We start from the raw sequence: 22,444 nt of genomic DNA, 5'->3' as shown, positions 1-22,444 counted from the left end.
AATATGTTTTCAGGGCTTCAATGTCTGAAAATCTGTTGTTTACAAAAATATTCTTTGCCAGGAAAAATGCAAAAACAAAATAAAAATTGAGTTCGGCACTCTTGTATAAAGTATTTTCTGATCTGCACTGAATGTTTCTGGAGTGTGTCTGCGATAGCACACTTACTCTGGCCAAGACTAAAATTGCTATGCTTATGAATTAAAGTTTGGAACCAGATGGGGATGAGAAGTGCACATGTCCCGTCACAGCTAGATGACACACTATCATTAAGAAATAGAGCAGGACAGGGAAGTGCAGCACATCACAGATGTAAAGTGCAGGTGGACTATATTTAGCCACCTCATCTATCATAAAATAAGTCAGTGTATAGGCAGACATGCCGGATGATCAGCTGATGGATGGGTGGACAGAAGGACAGGGAGGCAGATGTTGGCAGGCAGCCAGACGAGCCCATTCTGAATTAGAGATGGTGTGAAATATCTTAAATATATCATAGGAAAAGCCTTGTCTTTAGAGAAGTGAGGATGCTCAAGCAGACTATATGGAATTAGTATAGGTATTTTACCATCAGGTACACAGAGAGTCTCCAGATTGACTTATAGTCATCTTATTATTAATTGATGTCCAAGCCTAATCAGGAGATGAGTACAGTAAAGGCACCTGATAGTGCAGCACACAGTCTGTCCTTATCCAGCTCATCTATTAACCATACATCCTCCCATTATCTACTGTATCCAGTTTAATATTTTACCATCCATACTGCCTAGCTCCGCTGCTGACAGTGTTCTTACCCACTGATGCTGTGTGAATCTGTGTGTGTGTTGCAGGTAAAGCATCTAAATTATCTATAAGTCATGTCAGAAACACGCAAAGTTCAAACACAGCCTCTGTTGTTTTTATGATTTTTTTGGTTCAGAGCTCCACTCTCTATCCTTTCAAGTAGAGGAATTCAAGGTTTCCAGGTAACATTTATACACAGACACACAAACACAGACACACACTAGTACAGTGATATTCAGTGGGTACGGAAAGTATTCAGACCCCTTTAAATTTTTCACTCTTTGTGTCATTGCAGCTATTTGCCAAAATCAAAAAAGTTCATTTGATTTCTCATTAATGTACACTCAGCAGCCCATCTTGACAGAAAAAAACAGAAATGTAGAAATTTTTGCAAATTTATTAAAAAAGAAAAACTGAAATATCACATGGTCATAAGTATTCAGACCCTTTGCAGTGACACTCATATTTAACTCACATGCTGTCCATTTCTTCTGATCCTCCTTGAGATGGTTCTGCTCCTTCATTGGAGTGCAGCTGTGTTTAATTAAACTGATTGGACTTGATTAGGAAAGGCACACACCTGTCTATATAAGACCTTACAGCTCACAGTGCATGCCAGAGCAAATGAGAATCATGAGGTCGAAGGAACTGCCCAAGGAGCTCAGAGACAGAATTGTGGCAAGGCACAGATCTGGCCTAGGTTACAAAAGAATTTCTGCAGCACTCAAGGTTCCTAAGAGCACAGTGGCCTCCATAATCATCAAATGGAAAAAGTTTGGGACGACCAGAACTCTTCCTAGACCTGGCCGTCCAGCCAAACTGAGCAATCGTGGGAGAAGAGCCTTGGTGAGAGAGGTAAAGAAGAACCCAAAGATCACTGTGGCTGAGCTCCAGAGATGCAGTAGGGAGATGGGAGAAAGTTCCACAAAGTCAACTATCACTGCAGCCCTCCACCAGTTGGGGCTTTATGGCAGAGTGGCCCGACGGAAGCCTCTCCTCAGTGCAAGACACATGAAAGCCTGCATAGAGTTTGTCAAAAAACACATGAAGGACTCCCAGATTATGAGAAATAAGATTCTCTGGTCTGATGAGACCAAGATTGAACTTTTTGGCGTTAATTGTAAGCGGTATGTTTGGAGAAAACCAGGCACTGCTCATCACCTGCCCAATACAATCCCTACAGTGAAACATGGTGGTGGGAGCATCATGTTGTGGGGGTGTTTTTCAGCTGCAGGGACAGGACGACTGGTTGTAATTGAAGGAAAGATGAATGCGGCCAAGTACAGAGATATCCTGGAAGAGAACCTCTTCCAGAGTGCTCAGGACCTCAGACTGGGCCGAAGGTTCACCTTTCAACAGGACAATGACCCTAAGCACACAGCTAAAATAACAAAGGAGTGGCTTCGGAACAACTCTGTGACCGTTCTTGACTGGCCCAGCCAGAGCCCTGACCTAAACCCAATTGAGCATCTCTGGAGAGACCTGAAAATGGCTGTCCACCAACGTTCACCATCCAACCTGACAGAACTGGAGAGGATCTGCAAGGAAGAATGGCAGAGGATCCCCAAATCCAGGTGTGAAAAACTTGTTGCATCATTCCCAAGAAGACTCATGGCTTTACTAGCTCAAAAGGGTGCTTCTACTCAATACTGAGCACAGGGTCTGAATATTTATGACCATGTGATATTTCAGTTTTTCTTTTTTAATAAATTTGCAAAAATTTCTACATTTCTGTTTTTTTCTGTCAAGATGGGGTGCTGAGTGTACATTAATGAGAAATAAAATGAACTTTTTTGATTTTGGCAAATGGCTGCAATGACACAAAGAGTGAAAAATTTAAAGGGGTCTGAATACTTTCCGTACCCACTGTACAGGGTGTGTATGAGGAAAGTGCTGTACAGGACAAATATGGGTACAAATGTGTAAAAGCATATTTGTATCCGTATCTAATTCAGGTCTGATTTTCTGGTTAAGCTGGATAAAACTCTGGGTTCACTGGAGGTTTCTGGTGATTGTTATGTTGAAATCCTGTCTAAATCCAGCTGTAAGTTACAGTAGCCCTCTGAGATTTTTTGTTTTTATTTTCCAAACATTTTATCCTTAATGTACTCAAACACATTCATTCATTTCAAATTACACTGCCAGTAAACACAAAAACCCACACTTAGGAATATAAATAGATTATATTTGAGAAAATATACATATTTCAGTTACTGTACATACAACTTCCAGGTGATAGCAAAACGCATTTGGACAGTAATATTTTTCAGTAGTTTTTGCATATGTGATGTCACTAATACATATTGTCACAGACTTTTACATGTTATGGTAACCAGCATAGTAATATATGACATTACATTGAGCACTATGTCAACAGGAAACAAAGTACTTTTTTTTAATAGACCTTATAGAAACACCAAAGAACATCCTCACTGAATAACTAAAATTCACATACATTTTTATCTTTTATCTGGCATGAGTAACAGGCAAATCCTCTGCTTCCTTGGAAATGATAAACCACCTATTTCTTATCAATGTTGGGATTATAACAACCAGGCAGTGTGTTAATCTGTCCTACTGCATTTAGGAAGAAAAGGCTACAGGGAGCCCACATGTTCAACTAAATCTGACAAGGGTGCTGTTCTGAGCCTTTGCTGAATTGAAAACCTGGCATACAGATTACAGAAATGATGCAGTGGAATACAGCTGTGGTATGCAGGGCAGAGGATATAAGATACGACTCCCAATATGGATAACAGGTGTAATACAACACAAAGCCTGAGCATGTACACACACCCAGATAAAGTGGGTCTATAAATATTTAACATCATAGCACCAATAGACAAGCATTTACTGAATACATTGACTTATATCATGTATGGGGTAAAGTGAAGCCGAAAAGCTTCCAATAAACATATGATGCCAAAAGATTATCACTTTCCCAGAGAGTAAGGTTTGTTTTTTCATATGTACACACACACATACTGTATGTACTATTTGTGTTAAATTCTACTTTAGCTTGTGACATTTCAAATGCCTTATAATAACTGATAATAAAATGATGCATTTTCAAGAAACAGTTCAACATCTCAAGAAATGCACTTTTTCAGGTGGTATGTGGACTTTGTTATTATTGGAGTGAGCGTGGATAGCTGTTTTAATGCTAAGCTAAGCTATTCAGCTGCTGCTTCTAATATTTACTATACAGGCATGGAAGTGGTATGAATCCTCGTATCTAATGTTCTGCAAGAAAGTAAATATTTTCCAAAATGTCTAACTGTTACTTTAATACAACTAAAACCCCCCAAATCTGATGTTGACAAGATAAATCACTGCCACCGTAATATTTGGAGAGGCCTTGTGCACTGTTAATACTCAAAAACAATTATATTTTCTGGATTATTAAAACTCAGCTCAGGATTTTATGATCCTAACCCACAGGGCATTGCTAAGATACATCTGCAATGTCCCTTATCACTACAAATGTAATCATATGGCTGAAGCATAGTGGTAGCTACAGGCAGTGTTTCTCTGCATGATGCAAACCACAATCACTAAAGTGTGTAATTTAAACATGATGTTTACTGAGCAGAAATACAGATAGATATAGATTTAGTGGACTGGTGAGTTAAAAACGTGACTACAATAATTAATAAGCAGCTAGCTTTATTACTTACTTAAATCATGCAGAGGCAAAATTAAACTAAAACCTATGCTGAGTAATGATCAGCTGATGTTTCTGATTTATTTTATTCTGCAGTCCTTTTGTAAAAGGAAAATATCAAAAAACAGGTAAAAAAAAAAAATCACAGGTCCACTTGAATTTATACTGTTAAATTACAAATCAAATATCTATGAACAGTTTCGATTTTCTGAAAGTTGGGATGAATTAATAAAGTTTCATTGTTTCTGTAATGGCAGTAATATTTCTTATTGCCCACCTTCAATCAGGATAAAAAGACTAAAAGTGATCTACATGGAGCATGTGACATAAAATAACGGTGAAACAATAAGATCACCTGAGCAAAATTTCTTGCTTGAGACAATGCTGCAGTTTATAACTTTACTGTTTCTATGACTCATCTGCTACAAGTTCACCAAAGGTTGGACATGCAGCAACATTAAGGAACCAATGATAAAACATTAGCATGCTGTCTACATATGGGAAGTTTTCTAATGTAAAGGACAGGGCAAAAATAATTTTAGGATTAGGTGGTTTCAGAAAAGCCAGAGGGAATTTTAAGTTTTCTTTTAGCTAAAGGGATGATAGTTGGACTTTCTGCTTGGTCTTTTATTGTTTTTTTTTCACTTGGTTACAATGACATCTGATTTCACTACTATTACATTCTTAAATTTGGAATCTGTGATGAGATAAATTAAAGTTTTTCAGTTCCCTCACACCATGTTCAGTGACAATAACAAGTAGTTATTTATATCTTATATATTAAACATAAATTGTTGATTTCCAACTTCTAATGTGTCCATTAGAGGCTGCGATATTGGCCCAAAAAGATGTTGAGATTTACGTATGGGTACACAGTATAACCTGTTGTACCTGGTAAATATAGTTGAATATTATTATGAGAATATTTTGGGAGAAGGGTGGTGCAGTAGTATTTAGGTTGAGGCCAGGATGCAAATAAATAAATAAATTTTAAAAAGTGAACACATGGGATTTAATCCCCCTTTCGAACATATTTTCCTTCTACAGTCATTGCCTGTCCCTAAAAGTAAAACAGTAACCAGTTCTCAGAAAAAAATTCTTGCTTGGGGGGGGGGTACAAGCTAAAAAATCATACATTATTTTAACCTCACTTATCAATGGTGCTTAAGAGTGTAATTTTTATGCTGATAAAGTCTCTAACAGCAAAAGGACACTAAAAACAAAACAAAACAATAAAGTATGGACGATGACATACTGGATGTGATACAACTGAAATAACCAGTTAGTAACACTAACTAAATGGATATTGGCCTGATGTCTGACATGTCCTTTTGTGTTAGAAAAGATTCTGACAGACGTACAGTGTAAATCGTTGACATAATCCTATTGTGTCTTTGTTCTTTGTGTATTGTGGGGATGACCTGTATTTCTTGTCAGTCAAACCACAAAGCAGAGTCATAGCACAGAGACTGATCGCCTATGAACTTACCATTAGTTACTCTACATTCTGTGGCTTCCGTTTGGTGCTGGATGCCAAAAGCAAAAGTCAATTTCATCTGTGCAGACATGCCAGCATGCATGCCAACATTCTCTCTCTCTCACACTCTCACACTCTCACACACTCACACACACAAGCATGCACAGAAAAATCACATATCATATCATGAGAAAATCCAGTGACGTGTGGAGTGTGAAGTGGGACACTCACCATGCAGGCAGTAGTTTCCAGTGCATGTTTACCAGCACAGGACTGGTTGTTCATGCTGCCATTACAGCAGAACAGAGCTGCTGTCAGTGAGATGCCAGTTTCCCTCTTACATATCCACTACACTTCAGTAATCCATGTAATGTCCCTAAATACTGTGTTGTCCAATTTAAAGCAAAGATGATTGGTTATTAGTGCATGAATGAAGATGCCTAAGAGTCTGCCGAAGGCTGAAAAAAAAAAAAAAAAAAATTAAACAGCTAAAACTGACTTAATGCCACCTATAGGTAAACTGGTGAGGTCTGCATGATACTCAGAATATTCTGAATCAAAGCACAAAAAAAAAAATGTACCAACTTTGGTTTTCTCCATGTTTTGGTACTTAATGTACTCTGTCAATATTCAGCTTAGGTTATAAGCAAAAGCCTGAGATAAAGCCAGGTTCAGCCTAGCTTGAGCTGTGTGCTTTGGTTGTAGACCAAGACCTGGAGTAGGATGGCCACATCAATCAGGATCTGAACTGAACCACAAACCCAAAACTGAGCCGGGCTTTCGTTCATCACAAAATAGGTGGTCTTGAAGATGTCACCCACTGTCCACAGCAGCACCATCTTGACACTGGAGAAAAGTGACAAAGTGAAGAGAAATAAGGAGTTTTCTTTTGAAGGAACAACGCAACATATTGGGTCAGTACCAACCTTGTGTCTGTACAGTAAAAACTATCTGTAGTTGGATCAGCCAGTTAGCTTAGCTTAACCTAAGGTTTACCAGTAAAAATGGGGAAACAGCTAGACTGGCTTTGACCTCCAAAGTCACATAAAATAACACAGTAAAACTCCTTTCAAAGTGCTTGTCATCATTTCCCCTTCCAGTTCTTCATTCAGCCACCCGGTACCCTCACATTTGCCCCTTCCCTTTTCCACTCCTCTCATTAGTTCTCCAGTATGTGTACCAGCCTTTTCCCTCTGACCTTCGCCAGAGCAGGTGTTGTGTTTCCTCAGCCATAGAGTTCCATTAACACGTGCCTGCTTTCCCATTGGTCTGTTTTGACCAGGGTTTTGTTTTGTTGGGCTGTTCTGCCTCTTTGTCTGCTGAACTGAGTAAAGACTGTTTACTAGTTGGTTTTCGATCTCTACTGGGTCTCTTTGTTTCCTGTTTCTGCCTCCCCTTTCTTGTTTCATTTTTCCTAAACTGAAGATGAAGAACCTTTATACCTACATTAAAAGTATGTTGCAGTGCATCTGTCTGCTTGGTGTCTGTGCTTGGATGGTATTTTGGTAGCCAAAATGTGTGTAAAAAATAAAAGTTCAATGTTCATGGCACATTATGAGCCAGACTTGGCTTTCAAAGTCCCTGTAAAAATCACACCTTGTCAGTTTTACACCTTTTCCATGTACACATTAAAGTAGAGCTAACATGTTAGTGATTGTTAGAAGTCCTGGTAGACTGATCTCATTACTATCAGATGCAGTCCAGCAACTGCAACTGTTTCTCTCTAACCATCGGCTAGCTTCAGCTACATACTGTACCTATCCTACAGGCATGAGAGTGGTCCTTATCCACTGTCTGATCTTGATTGATCTTCTTATCTCACTCCGCAAAAAACAAACAGTTCTATTTCTCAAAATCCTGAACTATTCTTTAGATTGAAGGAATTAAAAAAAAAAGAGTAAAATTGGAATTGTTTATTCACCAAAACAGAATTTCTCCAATTCTGCATTAATCAGAGAACATTTTGATTTTAGCTCTTGCTGTATAAAAAACATCAGAAATGAAGTGAAAAATCAGCTAACAACCTGCAATTTGGTCTAAACTGTTAATTGTTTAGACTTAGCCAAAGAAAGTGAAGGAAAGAAAGACATCCAAAGACTGCCTGTCTTGGAAAAACCAAAGCATAAGAATAAAGCCATTGAAGAAGAAAGCAGTCATCCTCCATACCAGTAGCCTGATGACAACATAATAACCTGAAAGAGCCCTCTGAAACTTCACCCAAAACATCAGAGGGAGCAGAGAAAATACACCCTTCACTTTGTTCACTGCTATTGCACTCCTTTCCGCAGTTTCTTTTGTAAGCCATTCTTTACTTGAGCTGTTTCTTCTTTTCACTATTTTCCGTTGTTGTCTTGACTTATTTACTGTCATGTTCCTTTAACTCTTACCCTTCACAGATTCTACCCTCAGTCCTACTTCAACTAATCTCTGCTCCTTACTCTATTGTCTACCCCTACTCTCTTGGCGGTGAAGTCCCAAAGGAGTGAAATAGGGTTATTCTTTTTGTTGTGGCTGACTGGGCCTGGGGATGGAACAGGATAATCAGTCACCAGTGAGACACACATGTAAGGGTCAGGTGGGTGTGGGGAAACAGAGAGCACCCATTTAGCATGCAGTAAGAGAGATGGGGTATGTCAACATAACCCCAGAGAGAAGGAGAGGGACCTCTTTTAGCACGGAGAAGACTTCTGTGAAAGACAGTAGATAGGGATCACCAGTGTGCATGGGGGTAGAGTCCTAATGATTATGGGGATTGCAGCCCTGTACTACCCTTGAGCTGTCCTTGCAAAGTCACATCAACCTACAAATTTTCCACTGGGGTCCCTTCAGGTCCTAGTGTGGAACCACAACATTATCAGCAAAAACATTTTGACCTGGCATGGAAATGATAATATTATTATTCAACATAGCTGTGAATGTAGGAGTATGATGATGTGAGGTAAATCCAGGATGAAAACACAGGCAGCTTGGAGAGTAATGATCTACAATTGAACTTACATCTGTTACAATAGGACAGTCAGGCTTCAAATCTGGACAGTTTTGTACCCCATCATATTTACATGTGCGTATTTATACATTCAGTCATTAATTGTCAAAATAACCCACCACCCCCCAAAAAAATAGATTCCATTATGCTGCTGTTAGTGCTGCAATTTGAAATCAGTCCAATTTCTATGCATGGGCACAAATGTTTGTAATTCACCTGTGTGTGACACATAGACAATCATCTTCACAAATGACATTGTTAGCCATGGCTTAGTCCCAGCTGAGCATTCCATACATTATTCTGTCACTCTATACATTACTCTGTGTGAAATCAGTAAATAATAATGAGAAGAGGAAAGACGAAAAAAAAAAATACTGAGGGAAATTTTCACCTTGACAGACATCACGTCTGCTACCTCCCTGCGTGACCTGTATGAATTCAACAAAGAGTTTTGACACTGCTTTATATTTCAGATGGAAGCAGACGAAAAGACAGGTAGTCACACAGACTTGCTAATCATATTACTGACTACTGTTTATTCACTTGTTTCTTGTCATGCCGGCGTGATTAACATGTGACCGACTCTGATGTGTAAATTGAAACTGTTGCCTCCTAGTTGCTTTTTGCCACGACAAACACTACATATGAGACCTTGCTGGTCAAAATTTTGGTGGTACATTTGGTAATTTGATGACCACAATTTAGTCTTAAGCAATGGCTCCACTGTCAGTCTCTGCAACTATGCAACCTTTCAATTTCAATTACTCTTTACCTTTCTCTCAGCTTCCTTCACCCTCCCTTAACCTTTCAAATTCTCCAGTCTCCCCTTTAGCTAATTTCTTTGCCCAAGAGATGACAAACATCATTAACGAAAGTGAGTCATTAATGAGATGAGTGCGGGTCACCTGCATAAAAGCAGTCTCTACAGCAGTGCAGAGGAAGGGAGACCAAACATCATCTCTATAGCAGGCATATACATAACCATAGCCACTACCTGCCTAACCCTAACCCTAACCCTATCCCTAACCTAAACCTAAACGAACTTTAACTTTAAGCCAAGTTTTAAATTCTGTGATTTACATGCGGGGGCTTTGGTCCCCAAAAGGAAGTCCCCCCATGTCATTATGTAAACACACACACGCATACATACACGCATGCATACAACAGCCAGCATGTGTGTCAGTAAGTTTTAATTTGCACAAAAACGCCCAAAATACAAACCATGAAATTGCACATTTGCTTCACATTCTCACCAAAGCATACACATATACATGGAAAAACAAAACAAATACATATACACACATGTGCCATTTCAACTCAGCTCATCTATGGTCAAGCCTGTTATTAGTACTGACCTGACACATTCAGATGAGCTAAGTGGCAAGGGATAAGAGACGAAAGGGTGAAATGGTAAACTGGATACTTCAGAGATGGAAAATGTGGGTTCAAGGAGACAGATGAGAGAGGATGGAAGTAAAACGAAAATGATGGGAGACCATGTAGCCAGGCAGGGAAGGTGATCCATCTAGAGAAGCCGCCCTGATAGTTGGAGTGTGACAGAACAGGGGGGAACAATGTAGAAAGCAAGAGGGGGGTCTGATTGCACAGTGTGATGGCTGTGCCATATGTGGGCCTGCAGTAATTGTGCTGTGTATTGAACGAATACTATCAGACCAACTATTAGCTCCTCTAAGTAACTTGAGTGGACAATGTGGAACATACCTACAGGTCACAGGGCTCAGTGACATTAACACAGAGAGACAGAGAAAGAGAGAAAGAATTAAAAGATTAGTCATGAGTCCTGAGTTATACTTCAGTATCACTATTTAGTGGACAGAGAGATTCTGTAAAAATTTCATATTATATTTTGATTTCAGTTTTAAGTTAACAAAAAATGTCACTGATTAGGTGTAATAGCAACACAATTTCATATCTATCGAAGGCAACTGAATCAAATCTAAACTGCATCACAGCATGCTTTGATGTATCTTTAAACATGTGATCATTGACTTAAAAAAAACTGAAATGTACACCTCTACTTGGAAGTGAAACAACACATGTGGTAAACCAGCCAACAATCCCACCAGATCAGCTTCATTTGGAGGTAAAACTGAAAGGGAGGACCCCTGTTGTTAATGATCCCTTATTGCACAGGGAAAAAAGCTGAGCCAGAATGTCAGGCTGCCAACTCTGGAGGATGTTTTCAACAAACAAGGTAACTTTTTAATTGTTTGTCTTAATTGTTTTCTGTTCTATATAAAATTGATTTACCTGGGGGTTTGTTTATTACCTGCCTGACAGTCTGGCCTCTCTTGCTTGTTTCGACATTGGGCTTATTTTAGAAATGCCACTGTGTTTCAAACTTTGAAGGGAACATTTTTATAATTGGTCAGGCTGTTGGCTGGGAAAAAAATCTAAGCTGCAATAAAAAGGCAAAATCAGGTGTGCTGCGCAGCAATTTAGCAGCCTATCTTCTGACAGCTTTTTCACCTTACTACATAAAAAAAAGCATTACTTATTTTATTGTACTAGAGATACAGCAAATTGTATGCTAGAAAACTTCTCTATTAGATTACATATGCAACAAACATTCAACTTCCTTAACCTAACAGGGACTCAAGAAAGTTCAGACATTAACAGTGATGAAACCATGGGATGGATAATCAGAAATCAGAACAACAATACTCAGTCAAGTAATTCTTCAAGCAAATATACCAATATTTCAAAACTTTCAGTGTTTGGACTGAACCAAAACGATAAGATGAAAAAAGATAAGCCAATTGCAGAGATCCCCCTGGACATTTGTGAATTTCAAAATGCTGAAATAAAAGATAACTAAAATAATCAGGTGTTGCAGTGGTGTTCACAACAGATCTTCACTTTTAAATTCTGGTAAAATCACAACATAAACACATGCCTCAAGGTCACAGGGATGCCTGTGCAAAATGGTGCACTAGACATTAAGCAGTTTCCATTAAAAGTGTAGTAACGTAACACAACAATAGGGTTTAGAAGGCCAACAGGATTTTTGTTACTGCAGCTGACTGATTTATTCCAGCATGTATTTGTCATCAGAATAGGTACTTGATTAGGTTTACTCTATTTTATGTGCACTTCACATGCTTTGACCTTCCTGAAAATTCCCCAGTGCCCTCACCCCTGCAACCTCATCCTTCTGCTGGGTTATATCTACACAAATCTATCTCCCTTTTTGTTGTCATTCCTGCTTCCCTCCACAACTGTGTTTCTTACTCTTTTACATCTCTTCTTCCTTCAGCCTGCTTAAATCATCATTCCTCCTCTGCTCTTGCTCCTCTCAGCTGCTGCCTCATTATCTTCTTGTCCCAGGTTCGTCTGCTGCCTTTCACCTTATTGGCTGCCCAAGGGGACTCTGAAAGGATGGATGGGAGAAAGGAGTAGCCAACTGGAAGCTCAACTTTCTTGCAGGCCTGCTATCGTGTTCCTGCTGAATTTGTATTCATATATGTAAGCTTCGTGAGAGCAGTTTAGCACTAATAACAGGGATTTCTCTACATTTTGTGGTGAATTCTTCATGACCAAATGCCAAAAATTACCCTCTGTATCTCTGAAGCTCTTTCCACTGTTGGTGTGGACATAAGTAGGCAGCTAATCACAAATTAAACCTAGAGCAGGTTTTAAGCTTTAATTAAGGAATCACACATTGTATTGTATTGAGACTTAAGGAGTCTCCAGAGGGGTTAGGCAATCCTCATAATTGCTAATACTGTACAAGCTGACTGAAAGACACACACTCAAGAATCAAGTGCTGGTCTTTACAGCTTCCAAAAGCTTCAGACCCCTATTCTACTGCTTTTTCAGCACAACCATGCATGTGTGCACTGGCATGTTGTGTGTGTCCACACATGCTGTTTTATGTGCGTGTACACGAGGGTGTGCATGAGGTGATTTAGCAGCAGGGCTCTAGCTCTCCCTAAGATGCCTGGATAGAGAGACAAAAATCAAAGGGCCCAGTGAAAGAAGCCGAGCTGCTCTTAACCCATTAACTATGAATTATGCATGTTGATCGATCACACACAGGCAAACACCAAAAAGTTCCCAACCTGTCAGAAAAAGATGGATTCTACTTCACAAAATGAAGCGGTGGGGGGTTGAGGAGAAAAGGGAGTATTGGATTGAGTTTGCCTAGGGAAATTTTAGATACTTCATCAAAGCATGTGAACAAACAGGATTTAATGAGATGGTCTGTTTGCAATGGCTATTTTAGTATATGTGATAGATTGTATAGGTGTAATAAACACCTATAGTTTTAAGAAGTAATAAAAACAATCTATCACAGCTGTTTCTTAAATAAAAGGTCAGTTGCTAATGCTTGCAAAACCCAAAATGATAGCATTTTCCAAGACCATCAGAAACCCAAAATAATAGCATATTCCAAGACCATCAGAAACCCAAAATAATAGCATTTTCCAAGACCATCAGAAACCCAAAATAATAGCATATTCCAAGACCATCAGAAACCCAAAATAATAGCATATTCCAAGACCATCAGAAACCCAAAATAATAGCATATTCCAAGACCATCAGAAAACCAAAATAATAGCATATTCCAAGACCATCAGAAACCCATAAACTTTGGTTGCCTCACACTGTGAAAATGCCCTCATTAAAATAAAGAGCAACAAGGGATTTAACTTCATACTGTCTCTAAATTAGCTGGTGTTTAGCTATTATGTTGATCCAATTACCTGGGTGAGTTGCTGAAGGGTGTAATCGAGTGAAGTTTACAAACATATTTGCATACTAAGAAAAAGCTCTGTGCACAATCTTCATATCATAGATTAATCACAAGAAGTCAGTATTAGCATACCTTTTTCCTGTGTTTAGATTCCATAACTCTACTTTGTTTTTGAAGACCTTGGGTCAAACATGTTCCTTTACTAGAATATAGAAAATGGTTTTATCTGCATTTTGATCTGGATCTGCATTCAAAGATTAAAGCAAGAGAAAACCATATAATAAAGATTCCAGTTTCATACAAATAGAGGATCTTAGGCACAAATGTTCTAAAATACTCTAAAATAATCATCAAAACATATTTGTTCTACATTTCTTGAATTTTGGAACATCAGCAATGCTGCCTAAACTCATTCTACCACTGTCATAATGACAAAAAAAATACTACAGTCCAGTGAGGAGATGTCAGGGCAGAGGAGTCAGAGTCAGTTTTCCAGAGCTGGATGTACAAAATGAGCTTCACATTTAAAATAAGTCTATTGTCATCATGAAAAAGTATACATATTGTACATGAAAAAATCCTGGCATATACTTTACTTTTGTACTTCATAAATAATAATACATTCATAAATTCATTCACATGGTACAATCACAAAACTAGACAGTAAAAATGCAGCACATTATTTTTCTCCAATATGCCACTGTGCACTGTGTAAATAAAACATAATCTAATGTATAAAATAAGAGATACTGAACTCAATTACAATGGCTTTGATCATGTTAACAATACTCTAGCAAACACTATTTTATGTGCTTTGTTTATATATTATACTTTGTAACACACAAATCATACACAATCTCCTGCATGTATACACACACTGCATAAAGGAAGACACTACAGTAATATAGCATACCTTTTACTTTTTTCAATTTTATGTTGCTGCCTGATACTACAATTGTTTCATTTTCTTACTAACTTAGACTCAATAAACCATAATGACAAAGTGAAAACTCAATTTTAGAAATGTCTAAATACATTTACAAACATTCCTGAAGTTCTATTTTCACTTTGTCATTATAGGGTACTGAGTGTAAATGAAAAAGAAAAGAAAATTAATTTAAATAATTGTAGTATCAGGCTGCAACATAAAATTGAAAAAAGTGAAGGGGGTCAAGAGAAACATCAAGAGAAACATGAAAACATGGTTACGCTGCTATTGAGGGGGCATAGTAGAGCCACCATTAACACTTGGAGGTGACACTCAGAAGTGACAGAAACAAGCTGCTAGTTGTGAAGATGTGGGACACATGACAGCAACAAAAGAGGGACTGGGAGCTGAATATACAGCACAAATGGGATAGGTGTTTATGTATATTTTCTACGGGGCTTAACTGTGTATAGGTAGTCTCATTACTCTTGTCACATTCATGGCAACAAAGAACATTAAACTGAACTGAGACAGACAGAAACGCAGAGGAATTGTCTAGAGAAAGCAAACTAAGATGAATACATATCCCATGAGAAAGGAAGGACTACTGTATTTGTCTGCATACTTTTCTGACGGTGCAACAGACACTGCCACTGTCGGTGTCCTTTCACTGAGTGACATTGTGAGGGTTGGCAGCACTGATGCAGAACTGGCAGAGGAGGGAAAACAGATAAAGTTTAATGAGAAGGAAGCAAAAAAACAGGCGGGCTCCCCAGGCAGCCAAGCAGAGAGCGCTGAGCAATCACACAGACACACAAACACCACTCGTTGTTTACATAAACACACTGCTTTACATTTTACTATTCAGTTGTAGCCTGCACCTCAGTAATGAGTGCTTTCAAATAGCAAGGGGGTGGCAGCATTGCACAAAAATGCTGAAAACCTAGTATCTTCTAAGTGAATGTTTTATAAATGGAAATAGCTTTATGGCTTGACAGGTGGTGGAACTCTCTTGGAGAGGTAAAACATGCAAAACAGTAATTAAGAAATATTTCACTGCTGTAATTTGGTTTATTTGGTCAGCACCGGTCTGTTTCATGTTGGTTGCTGAAATGCTGCAGTATTAGGTTGTAATGAACATGAAACCACTGGGGGAAATCAAAAACATGTTGCACTTTAGTGCCCCTATGCTCTTATATTCTGATGATCACAAAAAGCGAAAGAAATGATCATTTATTATGTGTATCATTTGCTTTTTTAACTTTATATTTATTCAGTCATGCTTTACTGAGAGTGATCCTCTCACACAATCAGACCTGGAAGCTATCCAGGTAAACCACAGTCTGCTCTGAGGCCTGTCTCTCTAAGGAGGTGTATCATGTTGTTAGAGTTGATTAGCTGTTATGGGTCCTCCATGTTTAATTTATTTTAAATGAGACAAAATACATAGATGACAAACTGAACATACCTCTGTGTTAACGCTTTTTCACGTGGTGTGTCAGGGAAGATTCCTTCACTTTCATATCGAGCTGTATGTGTGTTATCATGGTTAATAACTTATTCTTCTACTTTCATCTGCTCCCTTCAGGGGTCGCCACAGCGAATCATCTGCCTCCATTTACCCCTATCCTCTGTATCCTCCTCACCCACACCAACTATCCTCATGTCCTCCTCCACTACATCCAAGAACCTCCTCTTTGGTCTTCCTCTAGGCCTCCTTCCTGGCAGCTCTAACCTCAGCATCCTTTTACCAATGTATTCACTGTCCCTCCTCTGAACATGTCCAAACCATCTCAATCTGGCTTCCCTGGCTTTTTCTCCAAAACATCTAACATGAGCTGTCCCTCTGAAGTCCTCATTCCTGATCCTATCCATCCTTGTCACTCCCAGAGAGAACCTCAACATCTTCAGCTCTGCTACCTCCAGCTCTGCCTCCTGTCTTTGTCTCAGTGCCACAGTCTCTAAACCAGACAACATTGCTGGTCTCACTACTGTCTTGTCCACCTTTCCTTTCATTCTTGCCGACACTCTTTTGTCACACATCACACCTGACACTTTCCTCCACCCATTCCAACCTGCTTGCACACGTCTCTTCACTTCTTTCCACACTCTCCGTTGCTCTGGACTGTTGACCCTAGGTCCTTAAAATCCTCCACCTTCTTCACCTCTACTCCCTGTAACCTCACCGTTCTACTTGAGTCCCTCTCATTTACACACATGTACTCTGTTTTACTGTGGCTCAGCTTCATTCCACTCCTTTCCAGAGCAAACCTCCACCTCTCTAGGTTTTCCTCCACCTGCTGCAGCCCCACCTTCACCTTGAACTCCTCTGTCACCCCTACAGCACACCTCACCGCTGTCTTACAGCTCTCATACATGTCCTGCACCACTCGAACATACTTCTCTGCCACTCCAGACTTCCTCATACAAAACCACAGCTCACGCTAACCTGCTGCACATCCTTCCCATCTCTGTCTCTCTGCCTCTCCAACCCGTACAAATCCACCCCTCCCTCCTTAGTGTCTAATCAATCATACAAATCCTCATACGCCCTTTGTTTGGCCTATGCCACCTCTACCTTCACCTTACGCTGCATCTCCCTGTACTCCTGTCTGTTCTCTTCTGTCCTCTCAGTGTCCCACTTCTTCTTAGCTAATCTTTTCTTCTTAACACACTCCTGAACTTCCTCATTCCACCACCAAGTCTCCTTACCTACTTTTTATCATGGTTAACAACTAATTTTGCATAATTACACATGTCCATCAATACATGGATTATGTACATCTAACAGTACTTCTGCTTTTGAATTCATGCTAAAATTAAACATCTCTCATGGTTATCCAGAATTTGAATGACAACACCTGCACCAGTCTAAATTAATTGCATGTATGTGCATGTTTCTTAAACCCTCTCTGCTTTTCCACAACATGCATCTGTTTGAAAGCGAGAATTGGAAAAGGCAAACAATCCTTGATGAAACGGATCCATACACTAACCATGCACACCTCTGTAATAGGACAAGTTGCTGTTTAACATGGGATAAACATGAGAGGAAAGAATTGCTAACTATGTGCTGCGTCATCATATCTGGAAAACAGACTGTTCATTGTTAATGGAAGAATCCTGAAGTATTGTTACCAAGGTTAAAAGAGATGAAATATGTTATACATTCAAGGTGTTGTGTTTTGTCGCATCTGTGTATTACTGTATATTATCACATTACTGAGTGTACCATAGATCTGAATTTAGTAAACTAATGATCCTAACTTAGTCATCAGGGATCTCACCTCCTAATGTGGTGTTATTGCATATTTAATCTTTTGTGTGACATTCAGTCTGAACTGAACGGCTGCTCACAGGAAGGCCGAGCCCAGATGTACACCCCGAGGACACTTGATGTGAAATTGAGCATATTACTGAGAGAGAATGTCTTGCTGTTCAGAAAGTAAATCATCTTGACACACACTACTGCTTTAGTTTAAGAGTAAAACACATTTAGAGCTTTTTCATTGTGTATATACATGCATGTATTAGGTTAAATATGTGCAGGCTTGACTGGACTTTACTGCATGTGTTTCAGAATTAAAGCTACTGTGACAGTCAATCCAGGGAAAACTTGCAGGGAAACGTGAAGAATTGTTTATATACATTGAAGACTGCAGTATGTGGAGGATATATACAGTAGAGGGCCCCTCTGAGTCCTATTACTTGCTGGTAGTAAAAATTATTGTCTCTCAAGGGAGACACACAAACAACCCCATCATGAATCAAGGTCGCTCTCACCTTCTCCTTTTGTTTTACTCAAAGAATGGGAACTATTTCTGTGGAACAACACTAGGGCACTGGAGAAAAGCAGCAGAAGAAAAAAAGTTGTATAGGAATACTTAAAAGAAAAAAGGTGAGCAGTGTGTCTGTAAAAGAGTTATTGTAAATTGTGAACTGTAATGTAAAAATGTAGATTTGGTATTGTTTCACACATTAGTGGTCCAAATCGTTCAATGAGTTTGTAAATTTGTAGCATTTTCCATTTGGTTCAATTTCTTTTCAGGAGTTATCAATTCGTCTATCCATCCATCCATCCATCCATCATCTTTACCCGCTTATTCCTTAACCGGGGTCACAGTTATCTGCTGGAGCCTATCCCAACTCTCTTTCGAGTGGAAGGCAGGGGTACACCCTGGACAGGTCACCAGTCCATCACATGGCCACATACAGTGGGAACGGAAAGTATTCAGACCCCTTTAAATTTTTCACTCTTTGTGTCATTGCAGCTATTTGCCAAAATCAAAAAAGTTCATTTTATTTCTCATTAATGTACACTCAGCACCCCATCTTGACAGAAAAAAACAGAAATGTAGAAATTTTTGCAAATGTATTAAAAAAGAAAAACTGAAATATCACATGGTCATAAGTATTCAGACCCTTTGCAGTGACACTCATATTTAACTCACACGCTGTCCATTACTTCTGATCCTCCTTGAGATGGTTCTGCTCCTTCATTAGTCCAGCTGTGTTTAATTAAACTGATTGGACTTGATTAGGAAAGGCACACACCTGTCTATATAAGACCTTACAGCTCACAGTGCATGTCAGAGCAAATGAGAATCATGAGGTCGAAGGAACTGCCCAAGGAGCTCAGAGACAGAATTGTGGCAAGGCACAGATCTGGCCAAGGTTACAAAAGAATTTCTGCAGCACTCAAGGTTCCTAAGAGCACAGTGGCCTCCATAATCATCAAATGGAAAAAGTTTGGGACAACCAGAACTCTTCCTAGACCTGGCCGTCCAGCCAAACTGAGCAATCGTGGGAGAAGAGCCTTGGTGAGAGAGGTAAAGAAGAACCCAAAGATCACTGTGGCTGAGCTCCAGAGATGCAGTAGGGTGATGGGAGAAAGTTCCATAAAGTCAACTATCACTGCAGCCCTCCACCAGTCGGGGCTTTATGGCAGAGAGGCCCGACGGAAGCCTCTTCTCAGTGCAAGACACATGAAAGCCCGCATAGAGTTTGCCAAAAAACACATGAAGGACTCCCAGATTATGAGAAATATGATTCTCTGGTCTGATGAGACCAAGATTGAACTTTTTGCGTTAATTGTAAGCGGTATGTGTGGAGAAAACCAGGCACTGCTCATCACCTGCCCAATACAATCCCTACAGTGAAACATGGTGGTGGGAGCATCATGTTGTGGGGGTGTTTTTCAGCTGCAGGGACAGGACGACTGGTTGCAATTGAAGGAAAGATGAATGCGGCCAAGTACAGAGATATCCTGGAAGAGAACCTCTTCCAGAGTGCTCAGGACCTCAGACTGGGCTGAAGGTTCACCTTTCAACAGGACAATGACCCTAAGCACACAGCTAAAATAACAAAGGAGTGGCTTCAGAACAACTCTGTAATCTGTGATTGACTGGCCCAGCCAGAGCCCTGACCTAAACCCAATTGAGCATCTCTGGAGAGACCTGAAAATGGCTGTCCACCAACGTTCACCATCCAACCTGACAGAACTGGAGAGGATCTGCAAGGAAGAATGGCAGAGGATCCCCAAATCCAGGTGTGAAAAACTTGTTGCATCATTCCCAAGAAGACTCATGGCTGTACTAGCTTTTTTGATTTTGGCAAATGGCTGCAATGACACAAAGAGTGAAAAATTTAAAGGGGTCTGAATACTTTCCGTATCCACTGTATAGACACATAAAAACAAACAACCTCACACACTCACACTCACTCCTATGGGCAATTTAGAGTCACCAATCAACCTGACATACATGTTTTTGGACTGTGGGAGGAAACCAGAGTACTTCGAGAAAACCCACACAAGCACAGGGAGAAGATGCAAACTCCACACAGAAAGGCCGCGCTGCAAACCCAGGACCTTCTCGCTGTGAAGCAACAGTGCTAACCACTCATCCACCGTGCTGCCCCTATCAATTCATTGATTAGTTTTTTAAAATAAATATAATCAGTACTGGTATGTGGTTAGTATTGGTCAGTATTTGCCCAGATTGAAATGTTTCCAGTACAGCAGAGATTGCCTTTCAAATTTGCAGCTCTAGTGAAGTGCACTGGCTGCTGATGTTCTCATTTTTGTTTAACAGTCAGATGTCTCAACTGTTATTGGGTGGATTGACATTGCTAACTCAAGCAAACCCTAATACCTTGGGTGATTTCCCCTTACTTTTTTCAAAATGTCATAAGCAGGTCCAAAATTTCTGATCTTGACCAACTTTTACATGATAAACTTATAAAATAGTAAGAAGATTAATAGTAAAGCAATTAATAATTTGTTGCATCCCTTTGTCAGTGTGAATTAAGTTAAGAAACAATTTGGATGCATGCTACAGTAATTTATGCCTCTTTTCTATACTTTATGGCGTAGTAGTTGTGTTGTGTGGAGAAATACATAAATATTTAGTTTTGTTTCTACAGAACTTTCAGGGAGTCTCCAGCAGAGCATAGGACTACACTACTTACACACTCACAAACATGCAGACACACGTGTTCACACACACACACACACGCATCTTTATGTTCTGATGACAGACAAGAGACATAATGGGGAAATAATGATCGTAATTACGATGACGTTCTGAGTCATTAGGGGGGTAATTGATCTAACAGTCCCCTACCTGAGAGGCTAATCAGAATAAAAATACAAATTGACCTTTTGCACACTGACATAAACGTAAGAAGAAAATATATTGCAAGCTAATCCTTTTTTTGCCCCATCAAGGTGACCTTAAATTAACATGGATATGGTCTAAATCTTAAAATGTAGCATGTAATGAATATATTGAGAGAATTTCTTGGAAGCAGTTTGTTGACTATTAACTGATTTTAAAGTGAAGATAATATGATCAAATTTTTCTATTTACTTTTCTGAATTAGTAGCAGGTCTGTGTCTGTACATTTTACTTTTTACATAAGCATGTCCCTGTTCATCATCAATATCACATTTACCCTTGTCAATGACACAGTTAGATAGTTGTTTAAGATTCAGTCTTTGGGATTTTTCAAACCATGACTTTTTTTTTTCATGTAGCATCTAATGATTATGAAATTAACCTATTAGCATATTTTGTTAATGGGAATATAAATGAGACTCCCTGGATGGGAAGATTTTCCAGGTGGGTTTAGTGAACACTACTGAAGTCGTGTAGCAGTGTGCCAGTGCGGATTCTCAGTTTTTCTGACTTCACAATATGTTGTACCTCATGCCTTTGGTTGACCTGTTGTGGAAGTTTTGCAGCAGCTGCGGGAGGCCCAGCATAGCCTCAAACATCACAGCAAGGGAGCCCAGCATCTCCACAAACACAGCCGAGTCCAGCAAGAGCAGGGTGACCACTGCACACAGCACAGTGAAGCCAAAGGAGGAGAACAGGTAGTCCTCAAAGGCACTCCACTTCCAAAAGTATTGAAAGTCCAGGTCTGGAGCAGGGAGAAAAAAGTAATGCAAAATTAAATGTCAAACAGAGCACTTAACTTAAGCAGACAGTTTAACTTCTACTTAAAATCAGCATTGTTTAGATTCCAGTACAGGTAAATTTAATGGATATTATAGGTAGAAAAGAGAGAAAACAAGTAGGAAAATGAAGAGTGGGGCAGATAGAAGTCCAGCAGATAGAAGAGCATGAAAAGATCACATAAAGACGAAAGACAGACAGACTGAAACCAGGGTGGGCGAAATAGTGGAAAAAAGAAGGGAGGAGGAAAGAGCAGGAATAAGAGTGTTTCACTACTGGGTGCATAGAAATTTTGCAAAGACAGCACTCCTAAATCAATACTGTGCACATGCATAAGTGAATCGAACAAAGATAAATGAGATACTCAAAAGCTTTTACATTTCTATTACTTTGGAATAACCCGGCCTTTGGCTAGGCCAAGCTATACATTTAGA

The 22,444-nt window shown here is 39.4% G+C and overlaps 1 protein-coding gene across 3 annotated transcripts in view; it reads right to left on the bottom strand.

Moving 5' to 3' along the window:
• LOC113132548 (solute carrier family 66 member 2) overlaps positions 1 to 22,444 on the bottom strand; it is a 79,790-nt gene that overhangs the window by 24,331 nt on the left and 33,015 nt on the right. For 2 of the 3 annotated variants that reach the window (XM_026310737.1, XM_026310738.1), the window contains exons 4-5: positions 21,759 to 21,975; positions 5,634 to 6,768 (exon numbers count right to left, since the gene is read on the bottom strand). In XM_026310737.1, coding sequence (XP_026166522.1) covers positions 6,594 to 6,768; positions 21,759 to 21,975 — 392 coding nt within the window. In that variant the 3' untranslated portion in view covers positions 5,634 to 6,593. Of the gene's footprint in view, positions 1 to 5,633; positions 6,769 to 21,758; positions 21,976 to 22,444 lie in introns of those variants that run through there. The other variant, XM_026310739.1, reaches the window with a different exon arrangement.

This window comes from Mastacembelus armatus, chromosome 6, assembly GCF_900324485.2.
Source record: "Mastacembelus armatus chromosome 6, fMasArm1.2, whole genome shotgun sequence".
Classification (NCBI taxonomy): domain Eukaryota; kingdom Metazoa; phylum Chordata; class Actinopteri; order Synbranchiformes; family Mastacembelidae; genus Mastacembelus; species Mastacembelus armatus.
The sequence above is the reverse complement of the archived record's forward strand: the minus strand, read 5'-3'. Positions and strand labels throughout refer to the sequence as shown.